Raw genomic sequence first — 23,659 nt, forward strand, 5'->3', positions numbered from 1 at the left:
AGAATTTTCAAAAATATTGTTTGGGCTAATATCCCACAATCAAACTCGACATTGTTGAGTGGACCTGCCCTTCAGTTCCTCATTACAGTCCTGCACTGTGGTAGCTCACTCCTTTCTACCTCCGTCATCATGAGGATTCTCTCAGCTGTCAGCTGTCTTAAAGTATAGCACCAACAGCAAACACAATACTCCAGACGTGACCGTGGTTAGAACCCACAGTGCCTAGTGATACCCTAGAACAAACGAATTCCAGGTCGCCCTATAATCCCCAAACCAATCGCAATATGCAACTTACCTTGATCCAGGGATGCTGCAAACTATCTTGAATTGTCATTCTCTTCCTTTGTGGGGGGGGGGAGGGGAAAGAAAAAAAAAATGCGGTGACCATAGAAGCAAACACTAAGGTTGTTTCCATGCCGGCTGGGCCTACCAAGGAGATGCTCTGGAAAATGCAGTTCGGGGCCTGCTTCACGGAGCCGAAAACAACATCAGACTTTGTGTGATTATTTCACTGTGCCCGCAGGGGCTGACTGAGCAGGTACAAAGGGCCCTGCCTGCATTTTCTGAAGCGTTTCACACAGCATGCTTCTCTTTGCCAGGAGGAAACAACCAGGGTCGCATAAACGTGGCCATGTGCACAGGACAGGTGCTCTCTTCTAGCTGAGGCCACAGCTGGGCACCTTTCGGGTATAATGGACACTCACTTTGGATCCTTGACGAGGAGTCTTCTTATGAAATCTTTGGCTAGGGCACTGGTATTACTGAAGTATTCTTCCTCAAATTCGTAGTTGACAGCAGATACGTTCGCTAACGTTTCTTGTTTAGTGTCTCCAAGAAATGGGGATGCCCCACTTAGGCTGTTAATAAAACAGGGCACAGAACGTGAGTAAGTCCCTCGTGTGTTGTCATTCTGTTCCTACAATATCTGATAAAGGGAGCGAGGAATAACATTATAATCTGGTGCTTGAGCGGTCACTTTAGAATTCAGTTACATTTTATAGGCCATTTAATTGTCATGCACAAAAGCTTCAGCTTAATGCAAAGGACAGTTAATTTAGAACAGCATTTAGTAGTTTAAAAAAAAGAAAAAGAAAGCCTTTCCTATTTTCTCAGCAGTAATAGACAGCCATGCTTTCTTTCAGTGATTATGCTGCAGTTTCTGATGACTCATTTCAAATTAGGAGAAAATGTTTCATTAGTATAAACTAAACATGTTGTGGAGGTGTAAAATGAATATGTTTAAAAAGCATAGGGCTTCCCTGGTGGCGCAGTGGTTGAGAGTCCGCCTGCCGATGCAGGGGACACGGGTTCGTGCCCCGGTCCGGGAAGATCCCACATGCTGCGGAGCGGCTGGGCCCGTGACCCATGGCCGCTGAGCCTGCGCGTCCGGAGCCTGTGCTCCGCAACAGGAGAGGCACAACAGTGAGAGGCCCACGTACCGCCAAAAAAAAAAAAAAAAAAGCATACATAAGCTGAACTGATCAACACGACACATAGAATGGTCAGTAAAACATACGGTCTCAAAGAAAAACGAAAAGAACATGAGCTGTGGATTTGGGTACTTACAGAATATAGGTTATTACCCCAATACTCCTAGACACAAAATAAAAAGAAAAACAACATCAGAAGAATAGTAAAATAAATCAGAAAGGTGACAACATCAAGAACATGCTCCTTACCACATGTCTGCCTCAAGACCAAGAGGTTCATAGTTGACTATCTCAGGAGCTAAGAGGAAATGAACGCACATTTAGTTAGGGAAGAAAGTGAACCAACAGATTCTAATCTTCATGTATAAACCAGAAACATGTACCAGGGAAATGATGCTGCAGCAGGGTGAATTTTGCCAGCATAATGTTTATGAGAAATGAATGACCACAGGAATAAGAAAACTTACCAACAAACTCTGGTGTCCCAAATATGTTCTTGAATTCATTTCCAAAGTCAATTTTATGGGCCAACCCAAAGTCGATGATCTTGATCCGAGGTTTGGGAACATTTCTATCCAAAAGCATTATGTTTTCAGGCTTTAAAAAAAAGAAAAATAGTACAGCAATGTTCATAGGTGGAAATAACATGATGCCCATCAGATGAATGGATAAACAAAACGTGGTCTATCCATACAATGGAATACCATTCAGCCTGAGAAAGAAAGGAAATTCTGACATGCGCTACAATATGCATGAACCCTGAAGACACTATGTGAACTGAAATAAGTCAGTCACAAAAGGAGAAATAGTGCGTGATTCCACTTACATGAAATACCTAGAATACGCAAAATCATAGTGACAGAAAGTAGAATAGTGGATGCTAGCAGCTGGGGGTAGGAGGGTTGGGGAGTTAGTGTTTAATGGGTACATAGTTTCAGTTTGGGAAGATCAATAATTTCCAGAAATAGATGGCTGTGACGGTTGTACAACAATGTGAATATACTTAATGTCACTTAACTGCATACTTTGAAATGGTTAAAATGGTAAATTTTATATTATGTTTATTTTTCCACAATTAAAAAAACCCCTATCATATGTTATGCTGAAGACAAGATGGCAGGTAGTTCTTCCTCTTCCCTGAAAAAACAACCAAAACGTAGGGATGAAAGAGTAGTTGCAAGAGAACACTAGGAAAAATAAATGTCTTGGTTTAGATTCTCCCAGGAGCAGACCTGTGACATGGATTTGGATGCAAGCAGCTGATGTAGGAGGGGACTCCAGGGAATACTTGGTAGAGGAATGGGGAGACAGGAAACAGAAGGAAGGAAGCTGTTACAAAGTGTCTTATCAAGGTGGGGGTGACTGGAGCACAATCCCTTTGGAGGACTTGGGGAGAATGGGCAGCACTCAGAATTTTTCAACTGAAGCACGAGGGAGTTGGGGTATTTATCCACCTTCTCCCCAGCTCCACTGCTAAGAGCTGCTTCAGTAGGCATTTACTCTTTGGCATTTCCAGCTCCCAGCAGCAGTCTTTGGCGTGTGTGTTAGTGAGTGTTGGGGGATCCAGATGGGGTCTTGACGGCTCTGCTACAATAAGTATGGAGAAAATCTTCCCTTCTCTTACATCTATCCTAGCTCCAATGGTCTGAATCACTCACTTGGCAATCAACCCCACACTTTTTGTGATAATCTTCTCGCTGCCTCGGATTGTACCTGAATCTTACATTGCCACTTCTGTTGCTCATATGTATATCTTCCCCTCTCAGAGAGACCATCACCTCTGTGATGGATGGGAGTAGGATGTGCCTTTTTATGTCCGATAATGCCTTGCCTGCAGCCAAGCAAAGACCACAATTAGCCAGTCTCAGAGTTTGGTTTGATTGATTGCCAGAGACTGAGTCAGCCCAGAAGCCTTTGCATCAAGAGGGAGAGTAGAGATCAAGACACCTTCCATCTTATATGCCTTGTAGCCAGAAGGGGATGGAAACTGGGCAGCCAATGGGTACTCTAGGTTGAAAATACCCCATATCCAACAGCAGCCCCCTTTCTTAAAGATCTGGCTGGTAAGACCCCTTGATTCTTCCCCAAGAATTCTCAAATGTAATCATTCATCTTAAACCTCTATCTCACACATTGGTCAGGAATTCCTGTAGTAGGCATGCATTATACACTTGCTGATTTATATTGATAATTTCATTGGTTAAACCCCTCTAGGAAAAAAACATGTATCTCTTTGGGACGCCCTCAGTTTTTCTTAGCAGACAGCGAACGCTGTGGTACGTGTAAGCTTTTATCTGATTCACACCGAGCAACATACCTTGAGATCAAAGTGGGCAATCTGAAGGGAATGCAGGTAGTAAACACCATTAAGAATTTGTTTGAGAAATTCAGTTGCTTCCTCTTCAGTCAGAGATTCCTTTTCAGCTAAGAAGTCAAAGAGTTCACCACCTGCAACACTGAAAATCAAGAGGCAGAGGTTATTGACGACAGTTCTGTCTCATATTGATTTGTCCTCTCATAGATGATTTGCACGCTCAAGTGTCTGGCAAGAAAATAGCATTGAGGACATGCTGAAACTGCCAAGCAAGGAATCAGAATTCTCTGATTCTCCCTGTTGGATAAGAATTCTGCATTCAGGTACATTTGTGCTTGAAAGCACTTGGGTACTGCTTTCCTAATGTGCTAGGTTCACAAATAGGGGAGAGAGTAGAAATGTGATGGGGAAAAAAATGAATGCATCCTTCAGACATCTTAATTAAACATGTTTAGAGAGGAAGTCTTAATTCACTGATTAAAAAAAAACTACAATCCAACTTTGTATAGAATTTATAGACTATATCTTCCTAGCCCAAAGAGAGACACCTGGAAAATTCAAAATCTCTGTATTAGCCAATTTTTTTTAAAACCCAAATCACAATATATGGCCTGACAAGGATTTTTTGTTTGTATGCTTTGTATTTGTATATATGTAAATACTTCTACGTTTATAAAAATCACATTTAGTAATGAACTTAACAAACACCTTAACAAATAAGAATAAACATACACAAAATCGAAATGCCCGTGGTTGTTGGGGATTTGATGAATCTGTCTCCCTGGCCAGACTGTAAAGCCCTAGAGGGCAGCGGTCAGCTCCCGGCTGCTGGCCCACTGCGCGCAGTCTCCCCATTCTTGCACAGGGCCAGCCACGCAGCAAGAATGAAAAAACTTTTAATTAAGTGGATGAATGAACACACTCCCCTAAAAAAATCCATGGTACTGATTCATGGCAAATAACAGGGAACTTTTAATAAGAGTTTTTATAAGTTAATCTTTATCGAGTTTAACCATATGTTCACAACATAATAATTAACTGCAATTATGCACATAACCATATGTGCATAATCTTTCTTTCAGCAAGACAGCTCCATAAACATACCTACCACATCTACATCCAGAATAAGAAAACTGGTGTCCTTGAGATGAAATTATAATGACAAAAAAGCTATTTTTGTAAAAGAAGAGTTTCAGATCCTGCACCATCACCCTCCAAGTGGGTGTTTTTCTTAGCCTGGCTCAGGATCTCCCGGCACCAGAATTGCTTGGGGTGTTTTCAATATGCGGACCCTGGGCCTCACGTCCAACCTGCTGCATGAGTTTCTAAGAGTGGGGACCAGGAAGGCAGCATTTTAAACAAGCACCCCAGGTGATTCTTAGCACACGAAAAACTGAGGATCAGTTTTCGGAAGTCTTAATTGCATCCTCCCGCTGCAAGGCCTCCCTCTGATATTTAAATTCAGGATGTTTATCCGGAGGGGAGGGCGAAGGGACTCCTCCACCTCCCGGGGCCCAAGAGCGTTTCTGCCACAGAGCCTGAGCCTTGCCTGGGGGGCAGAGGCCTGCAGCTGATGCAGCAACGCCCCTCCACCAACGCACCGTCCCGCCTTGCGCCCCTGCACTGGCTCCCTGCCCAACTCCGTGCAGCCCTTTGCGTCGCACATTTTGTCTTCTTTATTCCTCTTAAAACCAACAAAACAGGGAGAGGGAATCTTTCAACTCTAGGGAACAGAAAGAAGGAAAAAATGGGAAGTTGTGAACCAACTAACGCTGAGAAAGACGCTCTATCATCCGTTTGCTTCTCTGCTCTCTGGCCCGCGCGGCCATTCCTTAGGTAAACTGTGGCATCACGGCCGCACGGTGGGGAGATGGTCCAGAGCTGGCACATCCAACGCAAACCTTGATTCTGCGGCCAGAAGGTTACTCCTTCTTGCTGAGCCTCGTTTTCTTATCAAATGGGAATCATAGGACCCATTCCTCTGAGGGTTTTGAGGACTAATGATAATAAATATATGTAAAGCCCGCGGCAGGCAGGTCTAGCTTTAGGCTGAGGCCCAGTAAGGGGAACCGGTACTGTTATAAAGGAAGAATCCATGCCACCTGCCTAAGGGCGGGCTCCATCATGAAAGTCCCCTTCCTGCCCTGCTTCTCCCCTCTCCCCCTTTCAAGTCCATTGGTCTGGCTTAACCACTGTACTTCCGGTCAGGGGAGCATTACAGGTGCTCCTGTAAATATGGTGTCGGCCTTTCCTCTCTTTGCCTCCCCTTCAGTGGCTTCCCCACTCCCCCTTGCTCACACAGCCTGCTTGTGCCTTTACAACATTGATAAGTTTCCTGACAATAAGAAAGGGCTGGGGTTTGGTTGCTAGGAGTTGGGGCGAATCTTCCAGTGTCCACACAGCTGGGCCCGATGTGGAGGCATGAGTCCTTCCCAGGAACCTCACGGCTGCCCCGGCCAGGCCTTTGCTCCCCTTCCTTCTATGGCTGGCTTTCCTCCCTCTCGCCCAACCTGAGCTTCCCTCAGGCCCGTGACAAGAAGCCTATTTCATCTTCCTGAGACCTGGCGGAGGGTGAGGAGAGCCCGGTTCGAATCCTGCCCAGTTACCCAATCTCGCCACACCTGGGATTCCTCTTTTGTGAAATAAGAGACACCCCCTAGAGTTGTTCTGATGTCCCAGGATATGTTGAGTGCCTCAGCAATCAATCAGTACTGCTGTCTTTCTTCTTGCCTTGCTTCAAATCGTAACCCCCGCTGCCCCGACCACGGCAGCCATGGTGTGCTGGGCCATACTTAACAACCGGCTCTCTGGGGTTGGGCTGGGGCAAAGCCCATCCCCGAGGTGTCATATTCCCACCATGGTCATTTCAAGCCCCCCTCGTGATGATGGCGACTGTGGAGGTGGGAAGGATGTGCTCAAACAGCTCCGAGACCCGGCCCACTGAGGCACTGTGGATTTTCCAAAGACGGTGCAACAGCACTTCCCGCCCCCTGCTCTGTGCTGTGACCTTGCATCTGGGGCTCCATTCCCTTGAATCTGGATGGGCCCCATCATAGCTTTGGCCAATAAGACGCAGCAGAGTGATGCTGTGCCATCTCCGGTATGCTCTTTCATGGGCCCAGGGCTTCCACATCCTGCCTCTTGAGTCCCTCCTGTAAGAAGTGTGATGATCCCGAACCACACCGTGGCATGTAGAACCCCCAGATGAGATGCCCCATAAAGAGAGAAAGAGGCAAAGGAGCACTGAATGAGGAGGGAATCTTGGCAGTGAACCCTCCAGCCCAGATGAGGCCATGGAGGTCAGACTGTCCATCTGAGCCCTTCCAGAGTTCCTGACCCACCTAATGCAACGGTCGTTTTAATCCGCTGTGGTGGACACCATGAGCACTGCACACATTCCTCTTGAGGAAGGACCTGCTGTCCCCAGTGCTGGGCGTGGAAGCAGCACAGCCCTCAGCCCTCATCCAGCAGGGTTCACCTCTGCTGCAGACCCACTGCCCAAGGTCTTGTCCTTTCCCTGGAAGCCCACAGCCAATGGCTACTGTGGAAACATAAAGCTGAGGTCGACTCACTTCTAGAAATGGCAAGATATTTAATAGTTTAGGCTTCGTGGGCCATGCAGCTTCTGTCACAACTACTCAGCTCTATGCAAGCAGCATGAAAGCAGCCTTAGATCATACGTAAACGAAGAGGTGGAACTGTGTTCCAGTAAAACTTTATTTACAAAGAGAGGTGGCCACCTGATTTGTGAGACATGCCAGTTTGTGAACCCCTGATATAAAAGCCAGGTCATCTCAGCCTAATGTGGGGCAACTCTCAAGAGTCATTCTGGCTCCAGGACTCTGTTGGGCCAGCCGGGGCTGTCACTGAGCGGCAAGGCAGCATGACTTTCTCTGCCCACTCCTACTGCTTCTTCTCCCTTGGAAGACTTGATTCTAAGAGTAGTTCTTAAGGAACATCCTGCATGCTCTTCTCCAGCTCAGAGTCTGCTTCCCAGAGAACCCACCCTGCCCCCCATTAAATTTGGGGGTAGTTTGTTATGCAGCAATAGCTGACCAGAACACTCACCATCTTGACTGGGTCTGTTTACTCAGTTCAGTCAAAGATCAGGTTTGCCTTTCTACAGGCTGGCCACCTCGTGCCCTGTCCAGTCTTCCTGTCCCGAGTAACTTAACTCCAACAGTGCTTCCTGACAAGAGAAGTGGTAACTGGGAACAACCCTGGAGCCCCTGGAGTGAGGGGCCAGACTGCAAAGTGGCAGTGCCTGACCACAACTGAGGGGAAGGAGGCAGGCGTCATCTCTGATTTTCTCCATCTACCCTGCTCGCAAGCCCTGTGCAAATCCCATGCTGTTCACGATGAGGTCCACACCATCGCTTGTGTGATGAGCTTGTGTTGGGAGCCAAATCGTTCAGCTAGGCATCAGGAGGGTAAGGACACCCCCCATCTCACTGGGCCTGGAACCATCACCGGTTTCCTGATGCCCTGAAGGTCTTATCTACATTCTCATTCTCCTTCACGCCAATATGGGAAGGCAGATGTTTTAGCTGCTTACAAAATCTTCAGTGATTAATCAAAGTAATTGAAACTAAGTGATTTCAGCAAAGGTTGGGGAGCGTGATAAGTATCCTTTGTTAATTTACCCCCGTTTGTCCCCCAAACTCAGAAGGTAGACAGTGACTTGAAGATTTTTTTTCATGGGAACTTTCACATACATGCTTAGAATCAGAACTCGAATGCTTACAATGCAGCTGCCACACAGCAGAATACTGTTAACAAAAAGATCAGTCAAAACCCTAGTATCTTCACTCTTTGTTCCAAATTTTACATTTTGCTCAAGAGAAGGAAGATTGATGGAGGGAGAGATGAGCAATTTGTTCAGCAAATTTAGAAAGCTAGTTTCACCTCCTTTATTAGGTCTTTCAGTCAGTGTTTTAAATTATAGCATCATCATGGAAATTGTGTGGAATGCATGCTAATAAGCATTGGCTGTTTTCATCAAGAGCTCTGGAAAATATGAAGTTTCCCTCTCCTCCCCATGCCTTTCATTACCACCAAGGCCTCCCCTACAAGCTAGCTCTATCGGAATGTCATTAGGACACATTACAGCTTTAAAGATAAGGTAGGCCTGCAGAGTGACAGAAGAGAAATTATTATAGGATTCCAATTTCAATATTAAAACACTATTCCGGTTCCCCGACTCTTGCTAGGAATGTCCAGGATACAACAGGACTTGATTCTGGACTAGATCTGGTCATAATCTAAACTGCAGGGGACTCTTGGTTATAAACTGATGAGACTTTTCAAGGAAAACGCTGTGATTCTACCACACTGGGCTGGATTTCCCTGTTGGTGTCTCAGAGCAAGTATGTGTGGTTGTTGAATTGGGGGCCAAGGCTACAATTCAGTAACCGAGTACGCTCTGCCAGGGCACACCATCGGGGTCCTGGCCAGCTGTGATGCAGAACCCTGGGAGGGGCGGCAAGAGGACTCGATGGGCCTCAGCACACAGGTCCCCAACTCCAGCTCTGGCCTCAGGTTGTGAGTAGCTGGAAGGGAAGTATGGAGGTCACGTCCTTTCTCTGGACCTCAACTTTGCTATCTGTACAGTGACAGGGTTGAACTGGTAAGTGACTCTCTAACCTTAGTGTACATAACAAGAACTGGGGGGGGATTTGGCAAAAATCAACTGGCTAGAACCCACTTCCTGAGGTTCTGACTCAGCAGGTGGGGCCCCAGAATCTGCATTTTAACAAGTCCCTCAGGTGGTCCTGATGCTGGTGGACCACACTTGGAGAAGCCGATCTCTCATGTCCCTTCCAGTTCTGATAATACAAGATTCTATCAGCCAGCGTGCGAATGTAGCAGAGCTATGCTCCCATTACACTTACCTTTTCCTCCTGGGTGCACAGCTAATCTGCACTTCCCAGCTCCCTTGAGTCAGGGACTAGTTCTAGCCCGTGCAACATGGACCAGAATGACGTGTGCCACTTTCAGACCCAGCCTCTGAAACATCTCACATGATCTTCCACTCTCTCTCTACCCTTTCTCTTTGGCTACCTGAACACAGATGACCCAGCAGAGGACCCCAAGGAGGACCGGGGACAGCAAAGACATTAGGTAGAAGGAATATGGATCCCTGAGTCAATGCTTGTAGGAGAGCCACCCAACCTGTAACATCCACATTGGACTTTGAGTGAGTGAGAAATAAATACTATTAGATTAAATCATTGAGATTTTGTGGTTATAGTCGGTCTTCTCTAAATATAAAACTATTTAGTCAGAAGTAAAAATTCAATAAATTTTTTAAATTAAAATGAAAACACCTAATGCAAAGCACAGAGTACATGAACTGCCCCAGACATCTACTGCTGTGTAACAAATCTCCCCAGAACTTAGTGGCTTTAAATATGTCAATTATTTTGTGGTCTCTTAAAGCTTCGATGGGTCAGGAATCCAGGAAGGGTTGGACTGGGCAGCTCTGGCTCAGTGTCTGTCATGGGGGTGCAATCAGATAGTGGCTGAAGCCGAAACCGTAGGGTTGCTGGAGCATCTAGGGGCTGTCTGGGTACCTCTCTCCATGTAGTCTTGTGTCTCCATGTGGTCTCTCCATTTGGGGTAGTATGGGCTTCCTCACAGCATGGAGGACTCGAGACAAGTGGACTATTTACATGGCAGTTCAGGGCTCCAGGGCAAGTGTTCTAGGAAACAGGGTGGAAGCTGCCTCAGAAGTCATAGAACATCAAAAGGGAGTCACAGCCCATCCAGGTTCAAAGGGAGGGGATTTAGAATTCATCTCTTTTTTTAAAAAATGTATTTATTTTATTTTTGGCTGCGCTGTGTCTTTGTTGCTGTGCACGGGCTTTCTCTAGTTGTGGCGAGCAGGGGCTACTCTTCACCGTGGTGTGCGGGCTTCTCATCGCGGTGGCTTCTCTTGTTGCAGAGTACCGGCTCTAGGTGCATGGGCTTCCATAGTTGTGGCATGTGGGCTCTAGAGCACAGGCTCAGTAGCTGTGGCACACGGGCTTAGCTGCTCCGCAGCATGTGGGATCTTCCTGGACCAGGGATCGAACCCCTGTCCCCTGCATTGGCAGGTGGATTCTTAACCACTGTGCCACCAGGGAAGCCCTAGAATTCATCTCTTGATGGGGGAATTTCAAGGGTCTAGACAGACATGTAGGACAGGGGCTGATCTTGCAGCCATCTTTGGAAAATATAATGCCACGCTGACTATAACAGATGAACAGAAATTCTCAATCTTATTTATCCTACATGTGTATTTTATAAGGGTTAGGTACAGGTAGCTGTGTTAGTTTACTAGGGCTACACGAACAAACTGTATGGCTTCAGATAACAAATCTACGGTCTCACAGTTCTGGAAGCTACAAGTTCGAAATCAAGGTGTCAGCACTGCCTTGCTCCCTCTGAAGGCTGTAGGGGAATCTTCCTTGATTCTTCCCAGCTTTTAGGGGTTTGCCAGCAACCTTGGGCTTTCCTTGGTTGTTGATACATCCCTCAAATCCTATACCTGCACATGGACTTCCTTCTCTCTGTGTCTCTTCACATCATCTTCCCTCTGTGCATGTCTGTGTTTATGGCTAAATTTTACCCTTTATATAAGGACACCAGTCAGGTTGGATAAGGGCCCACCCTAGTGGCCTCATTTTAACCCGATTACATCCGCTAAGGCCTTATTTTCAAATAAGGTCACATTCTGAGGTACTGGGGTTTAGAGCTTCACCGTATCTTCTTTTTTCTGGGGGCATGGGACACCATTCAAACCATAACAGGTAGTAATTGCTCACAGGCTGCAAACAAAGTATTACATATGGGATGTCTAAAGCAACTCAGGAAAAGGAGAGGATGCAACGGAGAGAGACGATAATTAGAATCTACTGATGTTTTTTGTTAGTCTTGCTTTCCGATTCTCCTGTGAAGGAAGGGTTCATCCATGCTCTATTATAAAACCTTTTAAATTCAGGTCAGAAAATGTGGGAGAAAAATGCATATCTGATCCCATCCTGAAGTAATTTCCCCAACACTTTGAGATGCGTCTTCTTTGAAACCTAACTCTCCTGGTGGACCGTGCTGTGAAGGTGTGAGGGGAAGTACCCAACCACTTCTCGGCTCTGCCTCTAAATAAACCCCAAATTAAAACCCAATGCTCCATTGTCATCACCAACTGCTGAACACTCTTTCTTGTTAATCTAGGGGAAGTCCTGAAGGGTTTTCACATTCTCACCTCTCACACTCTAAATTTCCTGGGTTACTGAGGACTTTGAGGAATGCAAAACTGAAGCTGGAGAATCCAAAGGCAAGACGCAATATGATATCTTCCTTTTTGCATCCGTGAAATAGGTGTGAATTTAAGGTCAAAGTAGATTAGGAGTCTGCGAATAGCATTCTTTGATTATATACTGTTGCCTCAAATCACATAAATAATATCAAAGGAGGCCCTAACCTTCATGCCTCCTCTTAAATTAGTGCAAGCTGTATCTGTAAACACATTTTCTGTCTGTTTTCACTTCAAATTTAAGCAACAACTTAAAAGGAGTTCTGGGGATTCTCAAGGAAAAGAATGCCTGGCACTCAAAATTCATAGGGGGAAGTGATCTTTCATTCCACTCTGGGAGGTTACGCAAAAAGCAGGGAGAAGACTTCTAGAATGAAATCCCTAAAGGAAAAATATGGCTCAGGTTACAAAGCATTGGAGGCAGGCATTCTGGGTTTCAGTCTGGACTCTGTGACCTCAGATAGGTTAAGTTACTTTCTGAGGCACAGTTCCTTTGCTTGTAGAATAGGAATAGTAACACCTACTGTTCATTATTACCTCTGGGGATGAATGGGGATAATATGATGTAGGATGAGTGTGTCTGCCACATGGTCAGCGGGTCAATATTCCATGCAGGCATCCTGGGCCTTCACTCCTCTTAACTACAGGCGAGGAAAACCCTCGAAGCTACTCTCCGTGTATCTCTTGTCCAGCTGCCATCGTACCGTGTGGGCTTCTGATGTGGCTGTCATGCTAACGGTACGATGAGACCACACATTCGCCTATGGTTAAACAGAAGAGTTTTCCTGAAATGGGTGGACATACCTGGGGCCAAAAATCTGGGGAAGAGGTGGGTTCCTAGACATGAAATAGGTAAGTTGGAAGGGTGCCTCGGCCCAGTTTCCTTGGGTCTAGACATAGAGAAGTCTAGATGTGCCTGAGAGCAGCCGGGGGGCGCAGGGATGAGAGCCCTGAGGGGGAAGGTGGGAGGGGCGGGCAGAAGGCAGTGCTGGTAACCTCAACCCAATAGGGTCCATCTAATGTGACTCTGGTGCCCTCGCTCCTGGCCAGCCTCAATCTTGCAACAGGAAATTAAGGACAAAAGCTTTTCCTCGCTTAGGCAAAAGTGTTAAGAGAACATTGAGGCCTGGACGGAGGTGAGAGAGAGAGAGTCCTCAAGGGAAGTTCAAGCTCATGGGCCAAAGTCAGCACCACTCACACACCCCTCCCAAGTGGTCCCTGCATGGCCAACCTGGTAGATGCGGGCTTAGCCAGGGAGACGGCATATTCCCTCACAGAAGCCCTTCCATGTGGGGAGGACCGAACTTTAACTTGGTCTCTTGAAAATATTATACAAGAAATACATAAATATATTCTCCTTAAGAAAAATTAAAACACCCACATATAAAACTAAATTTCCTTCTATCTCCCCTTCTCCCCAGTCCTGGCCCTCTCCCTCCCTACACCCTCCACAAAAGTACAGATGGTGCCAATTTGACTTACGATTTTCCAACTTCCTGATGGTGCAAAAGCCATAAGCATTTGGTAGAAACTGTATATCGAAATTTGCATTTTGATCTTTTCCTGGGGCTAGTGATACCTGGTACACTCCTCTCCCGTGTTGCCGGGCTGCAGCAACCATGCGATCACGAGGGGAAGTGACCAATACTCTATAAGGTACCATGTTGCCAGCATTCACTGTGGATTGTATTTTGTGTTTCAAATCCCACCATGTCTACAAAATGTCCATCTGTGTCTCCTGCTTCTGGTGAGAAGAAGAGGAAGGTAGTTACTCTTGAACTTAAACTCAAGACAACTGCCCAACTGTAGGCTGATGAAAGTGCTCTGAGCATGTTTAGGGGAGGCCAGGCTAAGCTACAGTGCTCGGGAGGTTGGGTGTATTACACGCATTTCCAACTTATAATGGGTTTATCAGGACATAACCCCAACATCCGTCAAGGAGCACCTGTGTACACTATTATGGTCTATAGGCCCCTGGAACTTTCTAGGGATGTTCTACGGACTACGCAGCATTCTTTCACCTCCATTTTAAGAACGTAAATGGTACTCGACTGCCTGAGCCGTTCTAGAATTTGCTATCTCACCTCAGCAATGCCCGTTGGTGCAGAGCTCCTGTGTCCCCTTTTTCACTGCTGCCTGGCGCTCACAGGGATATCTAGATCAGGGTATACTTAGCTATTCCCCGACCGAGGGGCTTTAGGTTGTTTCCAATTTTTCACGACCGCAAACTACAAGGCGGATGATCTTTTTGTGTCCCCGCCTCCTCTGAAAATGTGAGTTTTTTTTCTAGGCCTGATTTGGAATTTCTGGGTCAGCGGTTACTTTGTAGACATGATGGGATTTGAAACATAAAACACAATATGCAGTAAATGCTGGCAAGGCGGTACCCTGTAGAGTGCCTGTCCTCTCCCTTCGTGTGGCTGACTGGGAGCTGCCCAGCATCATGGGAGAGGAGTGTACCAGGTATCACTAGCCCTGGGAAAAGATCAAAATTCAAACTTCGAAGTATGGCTTCTACTGAGTGCTTACTGCTTTGGCACCATCACAAAGTTGAAAAACCATTAAGTTGAATTCGGACCATCTTTACTTTGGGGGAGGTGGGGGAGGGAGGGAGGGAGAGGGCCAAGGCTGGGGAGGAGGGGAGATAGAAGGAACTTTAGTTTTGTATATGGACGTTTTAACTTACGTTCTTCCAGCTGCAGTCAATGAATGTGCTCTGATCACAGCCTCACTTGCTTGGTATTATTACTTTGGGCCAATTTGATGGATGAAGTAAATGAATCCCACTATTATCTCAGTATTTCTCTGCTTAGTAGTGAGGCTGATGTTCTTTCATATTGAAAGGCTAATCATCTTTCCTACATTTATCAGCCTTTCTTTTTTTTTTTTTTTTTTTGCAGTACGCGGGTCTCTCACTGTTGTGGCCTCTCCCGCTGCGGAGCACAGGCTCCGGACGCGCAGGCTCAGCGGCCAGGGATCACGGGCCCAGCCGCTCCGCGGCATGTGGGATCTTCCCGGACCGGGGCATGAACCCGTGTCCCCTGCATCGTCAGGCGGACTCGCAACCACTGCGCCACCAGGGAAGCCCCTTCGTATTTGAGTAGGTATACACTGTATGTCCACACCCTTTCCCCATTTTTCTATTGGACTGTCTTTGTTTTTAATTTTAATTGATTGATAGGTGTTTTTTACAACCTTTCGACACTAGGCCTGGATCTCTTAAGATTCCACATGTTTTCTTCCAATCTGTCATTTACATTTTACCTTTGCTTAAAGTGACGTTTTCTTAAACGGAAGTTCTCGACTTGCATGCAGTCCAACTTATCACTCTTTGTAGAAATCAAGATTTTCTAAACCAAATGTGAGGCAGGAAACGGCAGGTGGAGTTTAGCAGCTGTGTAATCCAGGGCACGGTACGTAATCTTTCTGCGTTTGCAGATGCTAACGATGGCTGCCCAGAGAGGCAGATGGAATGTCAAAGGTTTCCCAGCACTACTGTTCCTCCCTGCACACCTGCAGCTCTCCGCATTGGGAGCTACTTGAGGGCAGCATTACAGAGCATCGATCCCCTGAACCCATCACAGTGGTAAACTGGAACACTCCTGCAGCCGATCATGTGCATCTCTTCCCAACTCCACCTTTCGTGACATCGTGTCAGAACTGAAAACTGACCACGGTTTTCAGCTGTGACCACGGTGGGATCCAAAGAAACAGACAAACATTACACATCAGGGCTTTTCTTCCCTGGAGAGCCAGTCGGTACACATTTACCAGCACACCACTGACAGCAGCATCCTAGGCACAGCCCTCTGCCTGCGTGGCCTTCAGCTGAGAGCTGTTGTTCCTGCACGTGGACAGCTCTAGATAGAAAATTCTTACGTGGACCTGAAATCTAGCTCTGCTAACACAGTGCTGACTCTGCCTTCTAGAACAAAGGTCCACTAACTTTTTCTGTAAGAGGCTTTGTGTGCTATACAGTCTCTGCTGCAACTATCTCACTCTGTTACATATTCTTCTTGCTTTTCTCTTCAACCATTTAAAAATGTCAAACTATTTTTTTTCTCGAGGGCTACACATAAACCAGGTGGCAGGCTTTGGCCCGCCGGCTGTAGTCTGACAAGCTCTGCTCACGAACAATACAGGATGCAGAATGTAAGCCACGCCGTGACCTACACAACCAGCTTTCCCGTATCTAAAAATGGTTCTCACGTACCCCTGGGTCTTTTCTTGTCAGGCCTAGGATTCTTCCAGGGATGTTCTTAAAGTCAATTCTAAATACAGGTGAAGTGATTTAGGAATGTTTCTAGAATCTGCTTCACTGGGCATTGACACTACAGGCCCAGTTCATGGCAGGAAAAGGTACAGATATCTGGACTGAGGTCCGTCAGGTGCTCTGGGCACCTCGGGGAGTGTCACAGGATCTAGAAGACGCAGAGCACAGGGGACCTGTCAACGTGCTAGCTGTGTGATCCAGTTAAAGGCACTTAACCTTTCTGGGCTCGTGGAGGATAAAGGTGGCTGCCCGTTTTTTGCCACTACCCACTGAGAGCTGTGGCCTCGGTCTCCTCGCCTCAAACCTGAGCATGCTCTGTGCTTGACCGATAGAAGATGAAAGAAGTGATGTTGTGTCAGTCATAAGACGCTGACAGTTTCTACATCCCGTTTGGAATTCTTGCCCTTGGAACCCAGTTGCCATGCTGTGGGAGAGCCCAAGCCGCTCTGCGGAGAGGCAGGCACACGTGGAGCAGAGCCAACACCCCCGGCTGAACTCCCAGCTGACAGTCAGTACCACCTGGCCCGTCAAGTGAGAGAGCTGTCTTAGAAGGGGGTCCTCCAGCCCCAAGTAGTCACCTGCTGATGCTACAGGGAGCAGCGAGGAGCTGGCGCCATTGATCCCTGCCCACATCAGAGAGTCATGATCAAAACAAACGACTGTTACCATTTTAGGCCGTTAAGCTTTGGGGTGGTTCGTTATGCAGCAAAAGACACCCAGAATGGGGCCTCAGAACACTACCTCCTTGGGCTTTTGTGTGCTTAATTAGCTCAATGCCTGGCACATAAAAAGTCCTCAGTAATGTCAATTACTATTCAGAGAAAATACAGCTGCTTGAGTTCCCTTCTGGGGATAGGGGAAATGTTTTACTTCCTTATCTTAGGGGGTTTGCTCCTAACGCTGAGCTTTCTAAAGAGGCTGATGACTTCTGTGCCTTCTTCATTAAATGAGATTCTATGAAAAGCACTTAGCAGAGTATGGCATACAGTAGTTGCTCATGAAACATCAAAAACCCTTCTGCTTTGGTGCTCGGAAACTTTCACACAAGCTCTAGCTCATTTCACATCTCCACTCCCAACCCACCCTCCAGCCCACCATGCAACCACCACGCCTGGGCAGCTCTGCCTGGTCCTCTAACTCTTCAAGAATTAACAATTTCATTTCAGTTTCTTTGCATCCCGGTGGACATGGCACCTCCATGATTCAAGAATGACTGACTGAAGTAACTGGCAAGAAAACCTGAAATGGTATTAAATAAATAGCGAGTTGGTCTATGTGCTTTTAGGGGTGTACACTTTGTGCAAGAGGCACCAAACTTGTTGGCTCTGCCAGCTGTGGCAAGAAAAGGAAGATTCCAGTCTTGTACAAAGACATACATTTGGAAATAAGCTGGGGTCCCCAAAAGGTCCCTTGCCTCAAAAATCTGGTCTTCTATTGTCAGGAAGGACTAAACTGTGAAGCTGGGTTAAAGTATGACTTCTGTGAAGAGATGAAGATTTTAAAGCAGTCACTTTCATTCATGAATGAAAAAGCAGAATCATGACTTTCTTTCAGTATCCAGGATGGAAATAGGATGCTGGACTGGTAAACAGAAAATGCATCATGATTTATCAATACAGCAGGCACGATGCACAGGGCCAGGCCACATCACTCAGCTGTTAAGAAGGTGGCAGTAGTTGTGGACAAAGTATAACGAGCGATTGTGCTCTAGTCCGAGTGGTCCCGGGTGCGATTATCCAACCCCCTCACTTAAATGACCACAGGCTCAAGTTCAAGGTCGAAGGAGAGAGCCGCAGTTTGCTGAGGCAGACTTTCAAACAGGAGGCTTCAGTTCTCAGCTGGACATGGTACTAAAAAAAATCCCTCATTATTTTTTTTAAATTGAAGAAGCTCTATGTGGAATATAATGAGGCATTTGCAAAACAAGCCAACAAACCCAAACCAGTTTTGTTTCTTTCTTCCTCTTTCGGGAATCAGAATCTACTTGCCCTCTGCCACTGACTAGATCAAAATCATCATGACTCTTGAAAATATGGTACCGGTTCAGAGATGTGTTTGTTAGTGCAGGTCTCTGGAGAAGAAAACCTTGATGTCTGTTTTTCGGGTGTCAGGGCCTGCTGCTCAGGCAGTGGGGTGACACATCATGCCGCAGGATGTCTTATTTAGGTGCTCATCACACCTACAGTAGATTCATGTAAGCCACAGCTCTCCCACCCCCAACCCTGAGCACTTCCCCATTTTCTGATCCCCTACTTGCATTTTTCCCCCATACTGGCTAGGGAGTAAAGGGACATGGGAAGGAGAAAGGGATGGGGGAGGGAACATAAAAATATGCCAAATAGATAAAATCAGTTTCAAGTTTCCAGAAACCTCCCAGAAACAAAAAATGATGGAGTATATCCGTTTAGGAGGGAAAAAGGTATAAGACAGCAAGAACAAAAACCTCTGTAGAGCAATGGCTCAGCGTGCTTTCCCGATAATTCCACGAGACCGAAGGATGCCCTTGGAGAGAGGGAATAGTGTGAGAGAAAGGGCCGTGTTGGGAGCCCAGCATGCCGTCTGGAGAACCTTGCATTTCTGAGTTAGGGTGAGGTGCAGCCCCAGATCTGGGGGCACCCGGGCCTCTGTTCTAATGGGGGTGGTGGGGAAGAAGAAAGGGAGGGTGGAGAGGGAGAGTCAAAAGTGTCGGCTCCGGGTGAAATTATAAAAAATTCAGATGAGAAAAAGCAGATGCTAGCCAGCGTCAGAGGAGATCCTCGGCCACTTGTGCTGGGAATGCACGGTGGATTTAAAACCTGAAGACAAGTGGTTGCCCATCCGTCCACATCCTGAGGAGAGCACACAGTCCCAGCCCTACATTTCAAGAGAGAGACAGAGTCTGGAGGATCCTCAGGAAATGCCACGCCGACAGTGAGGGCGATACACATGAGGCGACATGATACACACAAAGACTGCTCAGCCCCGAGGAGCTTAGGGAAGTCAGGAGATGCAGGAAGACCGGACACAGGTGGCCCAGGAATGCAGGAATCCCAGCTGAGGTGGTTCAGACAAGAAGCTCGCTAGAAAGGCCACATGTAGCCTCCTGGGCATGGTGTCCCAGAGTTCAGTGGCCGAGCCTGCCAACTGGGTTACCACAGGAGGGGTACAGAGGAACAGAAGTAGAGGGGTCCCAGCCTTCAGGTGTCTGGATGGGGCCCAGAGGTGCCCATCTGAACCTAAAGGATGGTCACCTCCAGCCATGAACAGCCTCATCGGTTTACCCCAAACCAGTGTCACATGACGAGGGATGAGCAGTACTGCTGTAGGCTGGGGGCTAGTAAAGAAGGCGCTGAAAGACAGACTGGTCCCTCCTTTCAATATGTCCATGCAGATTTCTTCAACAAAAGAAGGTACTCACGTAAAGCGACACGAGAAACTCAACAGCAAGACTGACCACAGCATCTGACAAGCCTCTTTCTACTTTAATGGCTCCAGAGGCCAATCAAAAGTGGGGCAAGGGCTTCCCTGGTGGCGCAGTGGTTGGGAGTCCGCCTGCCGATGCAGGGGACACGGGTTCGTGCCCCGGTCCGGGAAGATCCCACATGCCGCGGAGCGGCTGGGCCCGTGAGCCATGGCCGCTGAGCCTGCGCGTCCGGAGCCTGTGCTCCGCAACGGGAGAGGCCACAACAGTGAGAGGCCCGTGTACCGCAAAAAAAAAAAAAAAAAAGTGGGGCAAATGGAAAAGTCGGGCAGCCAGACACCTCTTCAGCCTGGGTCATTGTAACTGGTGCGAGAACAGAAGGCCAGTGGGAAGTAAACCACACTGGAACAGCCAGAGATGGAGGCTGTTTCCAAAATCATTCTGGCTCGTCTAGTTGCAAACAAGGCAAGGCTATTATCTGGGGAAGCACAGGGATCCATCTCCTCCAACTACTCCTTGATCAGCTTCATTCTCTATGACAATCCATCCCGAAGGGCTCAGACGAAAGCTGCTGACTATTGCTAACGACCTGGAGATCACAGGATGAAAGACCAATGGCCTATCGCATAGGTGGCACCGGCCAATCGGAAGTACGCACCGTGTGGGCCAGGCTACCCGCGATGTGGAAAGCTGTGATTTTAAATAGGTATAGAGCAAAGTGGTCTTTCCCTTGAGTTTGAGGATGGATTTGAGGAAGAGGAATAAGAGTTGGAGTAGGAGGAGGTGGAAAAGGTGAGGGAGTTGATAGTCACTCAGCAGGTGGGAGGCTCTCAGGTCATGCCCTACCTTGGCTTCCCCCTGAGAACGCCAAAAACATGGCCACCGGCAGAAGGTGGGGAGTCATGGGTAGAGGAGTGGCGTGGAGCTGAGCGCCTCCTACTGGCCACCTTGGTTGGTAAACGGAGGGAAGGAAAGGGAAGCCTGAAACCTGCTCCTTGGAAGAGGAGGCTGAGAGCAGAGAGTCACCCCCCCACCGGAGGCCTCAAAGAAAGATGGAGATGGGATTTGGATCTCTTTTCCAACAGCATGATCAGCCTGGGACCATGCCCGGGTTTGAGAAGGGCAGGCTCTATGCAGAATGCTATAACGGGCAAGGGTGACTTTTGATGGTCTGAAAAGCTTTCTTTTTTTCATTTGCATAAATGTTTATTGAGTACCTGCCATGTGATGGGATTATTATACCAGATGCCAATGACAATCAGCAGCTTTAATTTTAGCCACCTACCTCTGATTGTCATTGGCGTCACAATGTCAGGCATATTGTAGGTTCTCAATTCCTGACCCTCGGAATCCCATCAACTATCCTTCTATCCTACTCTTTCCTCATCCCATGCACCCAGCTTAAACATATGGTCCTATTCAGGCCCAAGATAGAAATTAGCTAAGGTGACAAACTGCTCTATTCTCAGGAGAGAGGGCAACTTTCACAGGTCACAAATGAAGCACAGCTTTTGGCTTTGTTAATTCTTTTCATCCCCACTGTCCTAACGCTAGAAAAGCCACTCATCGCTGTTCATCAGGATCTCCCTGCTAGTCTCCTTAACTGAATTCAACTTCAGCCGCTTTTACCAGGCACTGCCTGTGCACTAGTATTTATGCCCTCTTCTAGGGGCTTGAGATGGAAAGACAAGTAAATAAAACACTAGCATATCTCCTGGAAAGCTCACAATCCATTACAGGGGAACAACACAAAAAATATATATAAAAGTATATATATATATATAAAATATAGCATGGTAAGTGCTATAATCAACACACTTCTCAAAGGCGACGAAAACACACAGAAGAATGCAATTAAATCTAACTGGGGCAGACAGGAAAGCCAAAGAGAGAGGGTGATGTGTGAGCTGAGCTTTGACAGATGGGTAGGAATTCTCCAGGTGGACAAGGTATGGAGTGAGAGGCAGAGGGGGCAGCATAAACACAGGTTGGGGGCGCCTAGAAGCCTGGCAAAATCTGAAAAAGACAAGAGATTCTCTGAATCATGCATCAGGGGCACAGGCAAAGGAGTGCAGGGGAAGTGGTTGGATATAAGGAGGGGACTGGACATGGGTTCAAAGATCCTACACCATTCTATGGATTGTGCAGGCAGGAGGGAGCCATCAAAGATATCTTCTAAAGCTTTCTTGAGATATGATTTCCTATATAACTGACTCTTTTAAAGTCTACAATTCGGGCTTCCCTGGTGGCGCAGTGGTTGAGAGTCCGCCTGCCGATGCAGGGGACACGGGTTCGTGCCCCGGTCCGGGAGGATCCCACATGCCGCGGAGCGGCTGCGCCCGTGAGCCATGGCCGCTGAGCCTGCGCGTCCGGAGCCTGTGCTCCGCAACGGGAGAGGCCACAGCAGTGAGAGGCCCGCGTACCGCAAAAAAAAAAAAAAGTCTACAATTCAATGGTTTTTACTATATTCACAGAGTTGTGAAGTTATCACTACAATCTAATTTTAGAACATTCTCATGGCCCCAAAAGACACTTCATGCCCATTAGTAGCCACTCCTCATTCCCTGCCACTGACATCCCACGTTCTTGAGGCAACCACTAATCTACATTCTGTCTCTACAGATTTGCCTATTCTGGACATTTCATATTCATCAACCATATGATATCTGGTCTTTTGAGCCTGGCTGTTGTCACTCAGCTTAATGTTTCGAAGATTCATCCACAGCAGCATGTATTAGTACCTCTGCCTTCTTTATTGCCAAATAACAGTCCATTGTATAGATTTTTGTTTATCCATTTATCAGTTGATAGACATTTGGGTTGTTTTAACTTTTTTGGCTCTTGTGAATAATGCTGCTACATACTTCATGAATAAGTTTTTGTATGAACATATATTTCCATTTTTCTTGGGTACAATCTGAGGAGTGGAAATGTTGAGTCATATGGTAACTCTATGTTGAACATTTTGAGGAACGGCTAAATTGTTTTCCAAGTAGCGGAACCATTTTATATTCTCACTAGCAATGTAATTATGTTACATTACATTTTAATTACATTGCAATGTTAATGTTTTGGAGAATGTTCCAATTTCTCCAAAACCCCACCAACATTTGATATTGTCTGTGTTTTTTTTATTATGGCCATCCTACTGGATGTGACGTGGTCTCACTGTGGTTTTGATTTGTAGGAATACCTAATGATGAACGATATTGAGCATCTTTTCACATGCTTATTCACATCAAAGATTTTTAAGCAAGAGAAGTAGCTGTTGTATAATAAATCTGGGGGTGAGGTGGACAGAAGAGAAACTAGAGGATGTTGTAATAACTCAGGGGAGAGTTAATGAGATCCTGGACCAGAGAAAAAGTATGAGCATGGTAACAAAGAGAGGGATTCAGGAAATCTTTCAGAAGCAGCACCCACAGGATGTAATGAAAGATTGGCTATGTAGGTCAGTGGGGAGTGAGGGGAGAAGGAAGCGGCAAGGGTGGTGCCAAGGTTTCCAGGCTGGGCAACCAGGACTATGGTGATGCCACGAACTGAGCTAGAGAAGGAGGGGGAGAAGTAAATTGGAGAGTGCAAGATTATGAGTTCAGTTAGGACATGTTAAGTTTGGGGAGATCCATTTGGGTAGACGTTGAACAGGCAACTAGAGAAGCAATTGTGGGGCTGCAGAGAGACTGAGAGATATAGCTGTAGGGATATCAATATATTGGAAGGTGATAGTTGAGTATCATGGTTGTATATAGATTAAAGAATTTTGCAAATTAGAAAGCTTCGGCAAGAGTCCTTTCAGTGGCAAGTAGAGAAATGGAAGGTAGATTAAAGTGATCTGAAGAGGGAATGAGAATCACAGGAAAGAAGATACAGAGTGCTTCCCATCTCCACGGAAATCCTTCCCACTGCCGCCATTAGACACATGGATGACAAGGAGCATGAAGACAACTCC

At 46.7% G+C, this 23,659-nt stretch overlaps 1 protein-coding gene across 6 annotated transcripts in view; it reads right to left on the reverse strand.

Moving 5' to 3' along the window:
• DAPK1 (death associated protein kinase 1) overlaps positions 1–23,659 on the reverse strand; it is a 210,253-nt gene that overhangs the window by 62,112 nt on the left and 124,482 nt on the right. For all 6 annotated transcript variants that reach the window (XM_027094174.1, XM_027094175.1, XM_027094170.1 and 3 more), the window contains exons 4-9: positions 3,748–3,886; positions 1,898–2,027; positions 1,680–1,728; positions 1,567–1,593; positions 705–857; positions 296–341 (exon numbers count right to left, since the gene is read on the reverse strand). In XM_027094174.1, coding sequence (XP_026949975.1) covers positions 296–341; positions 705–857; positions 1,567–1,593; positions 1,680–1,728; positions 1,898–2,027; positions 3,748–3,886 — 544 coding nt within the window. The remainder of the gene's footprint in view (positions 1–295; positions 342–704; positions 858–1,566; positions 1,594–1,679; positions 1,729–1,897; positions 2,028–3,747; positions 3,887–23,659) is intronic.

This window comes from Aethalodelphis obliquidens, unplaced genomic scaffold, assembly GCF_003676395.1.
Source record: "Aethalodelphis obliquidens isolate GAN/ISIS:26980383/991018 unplaced genomic scaffold, ASM367639v1 scaffold88, whole genome shotgun sequence".
In the NCBI taxonomy this organism is placed as follows: domain Eukaryota; kingdom Metazoa; phylum Chordata; class Mammalia; order Artiodactyla; family Delphinidae; genus Aethalodelphis; species Aethalodelphis obliquidens.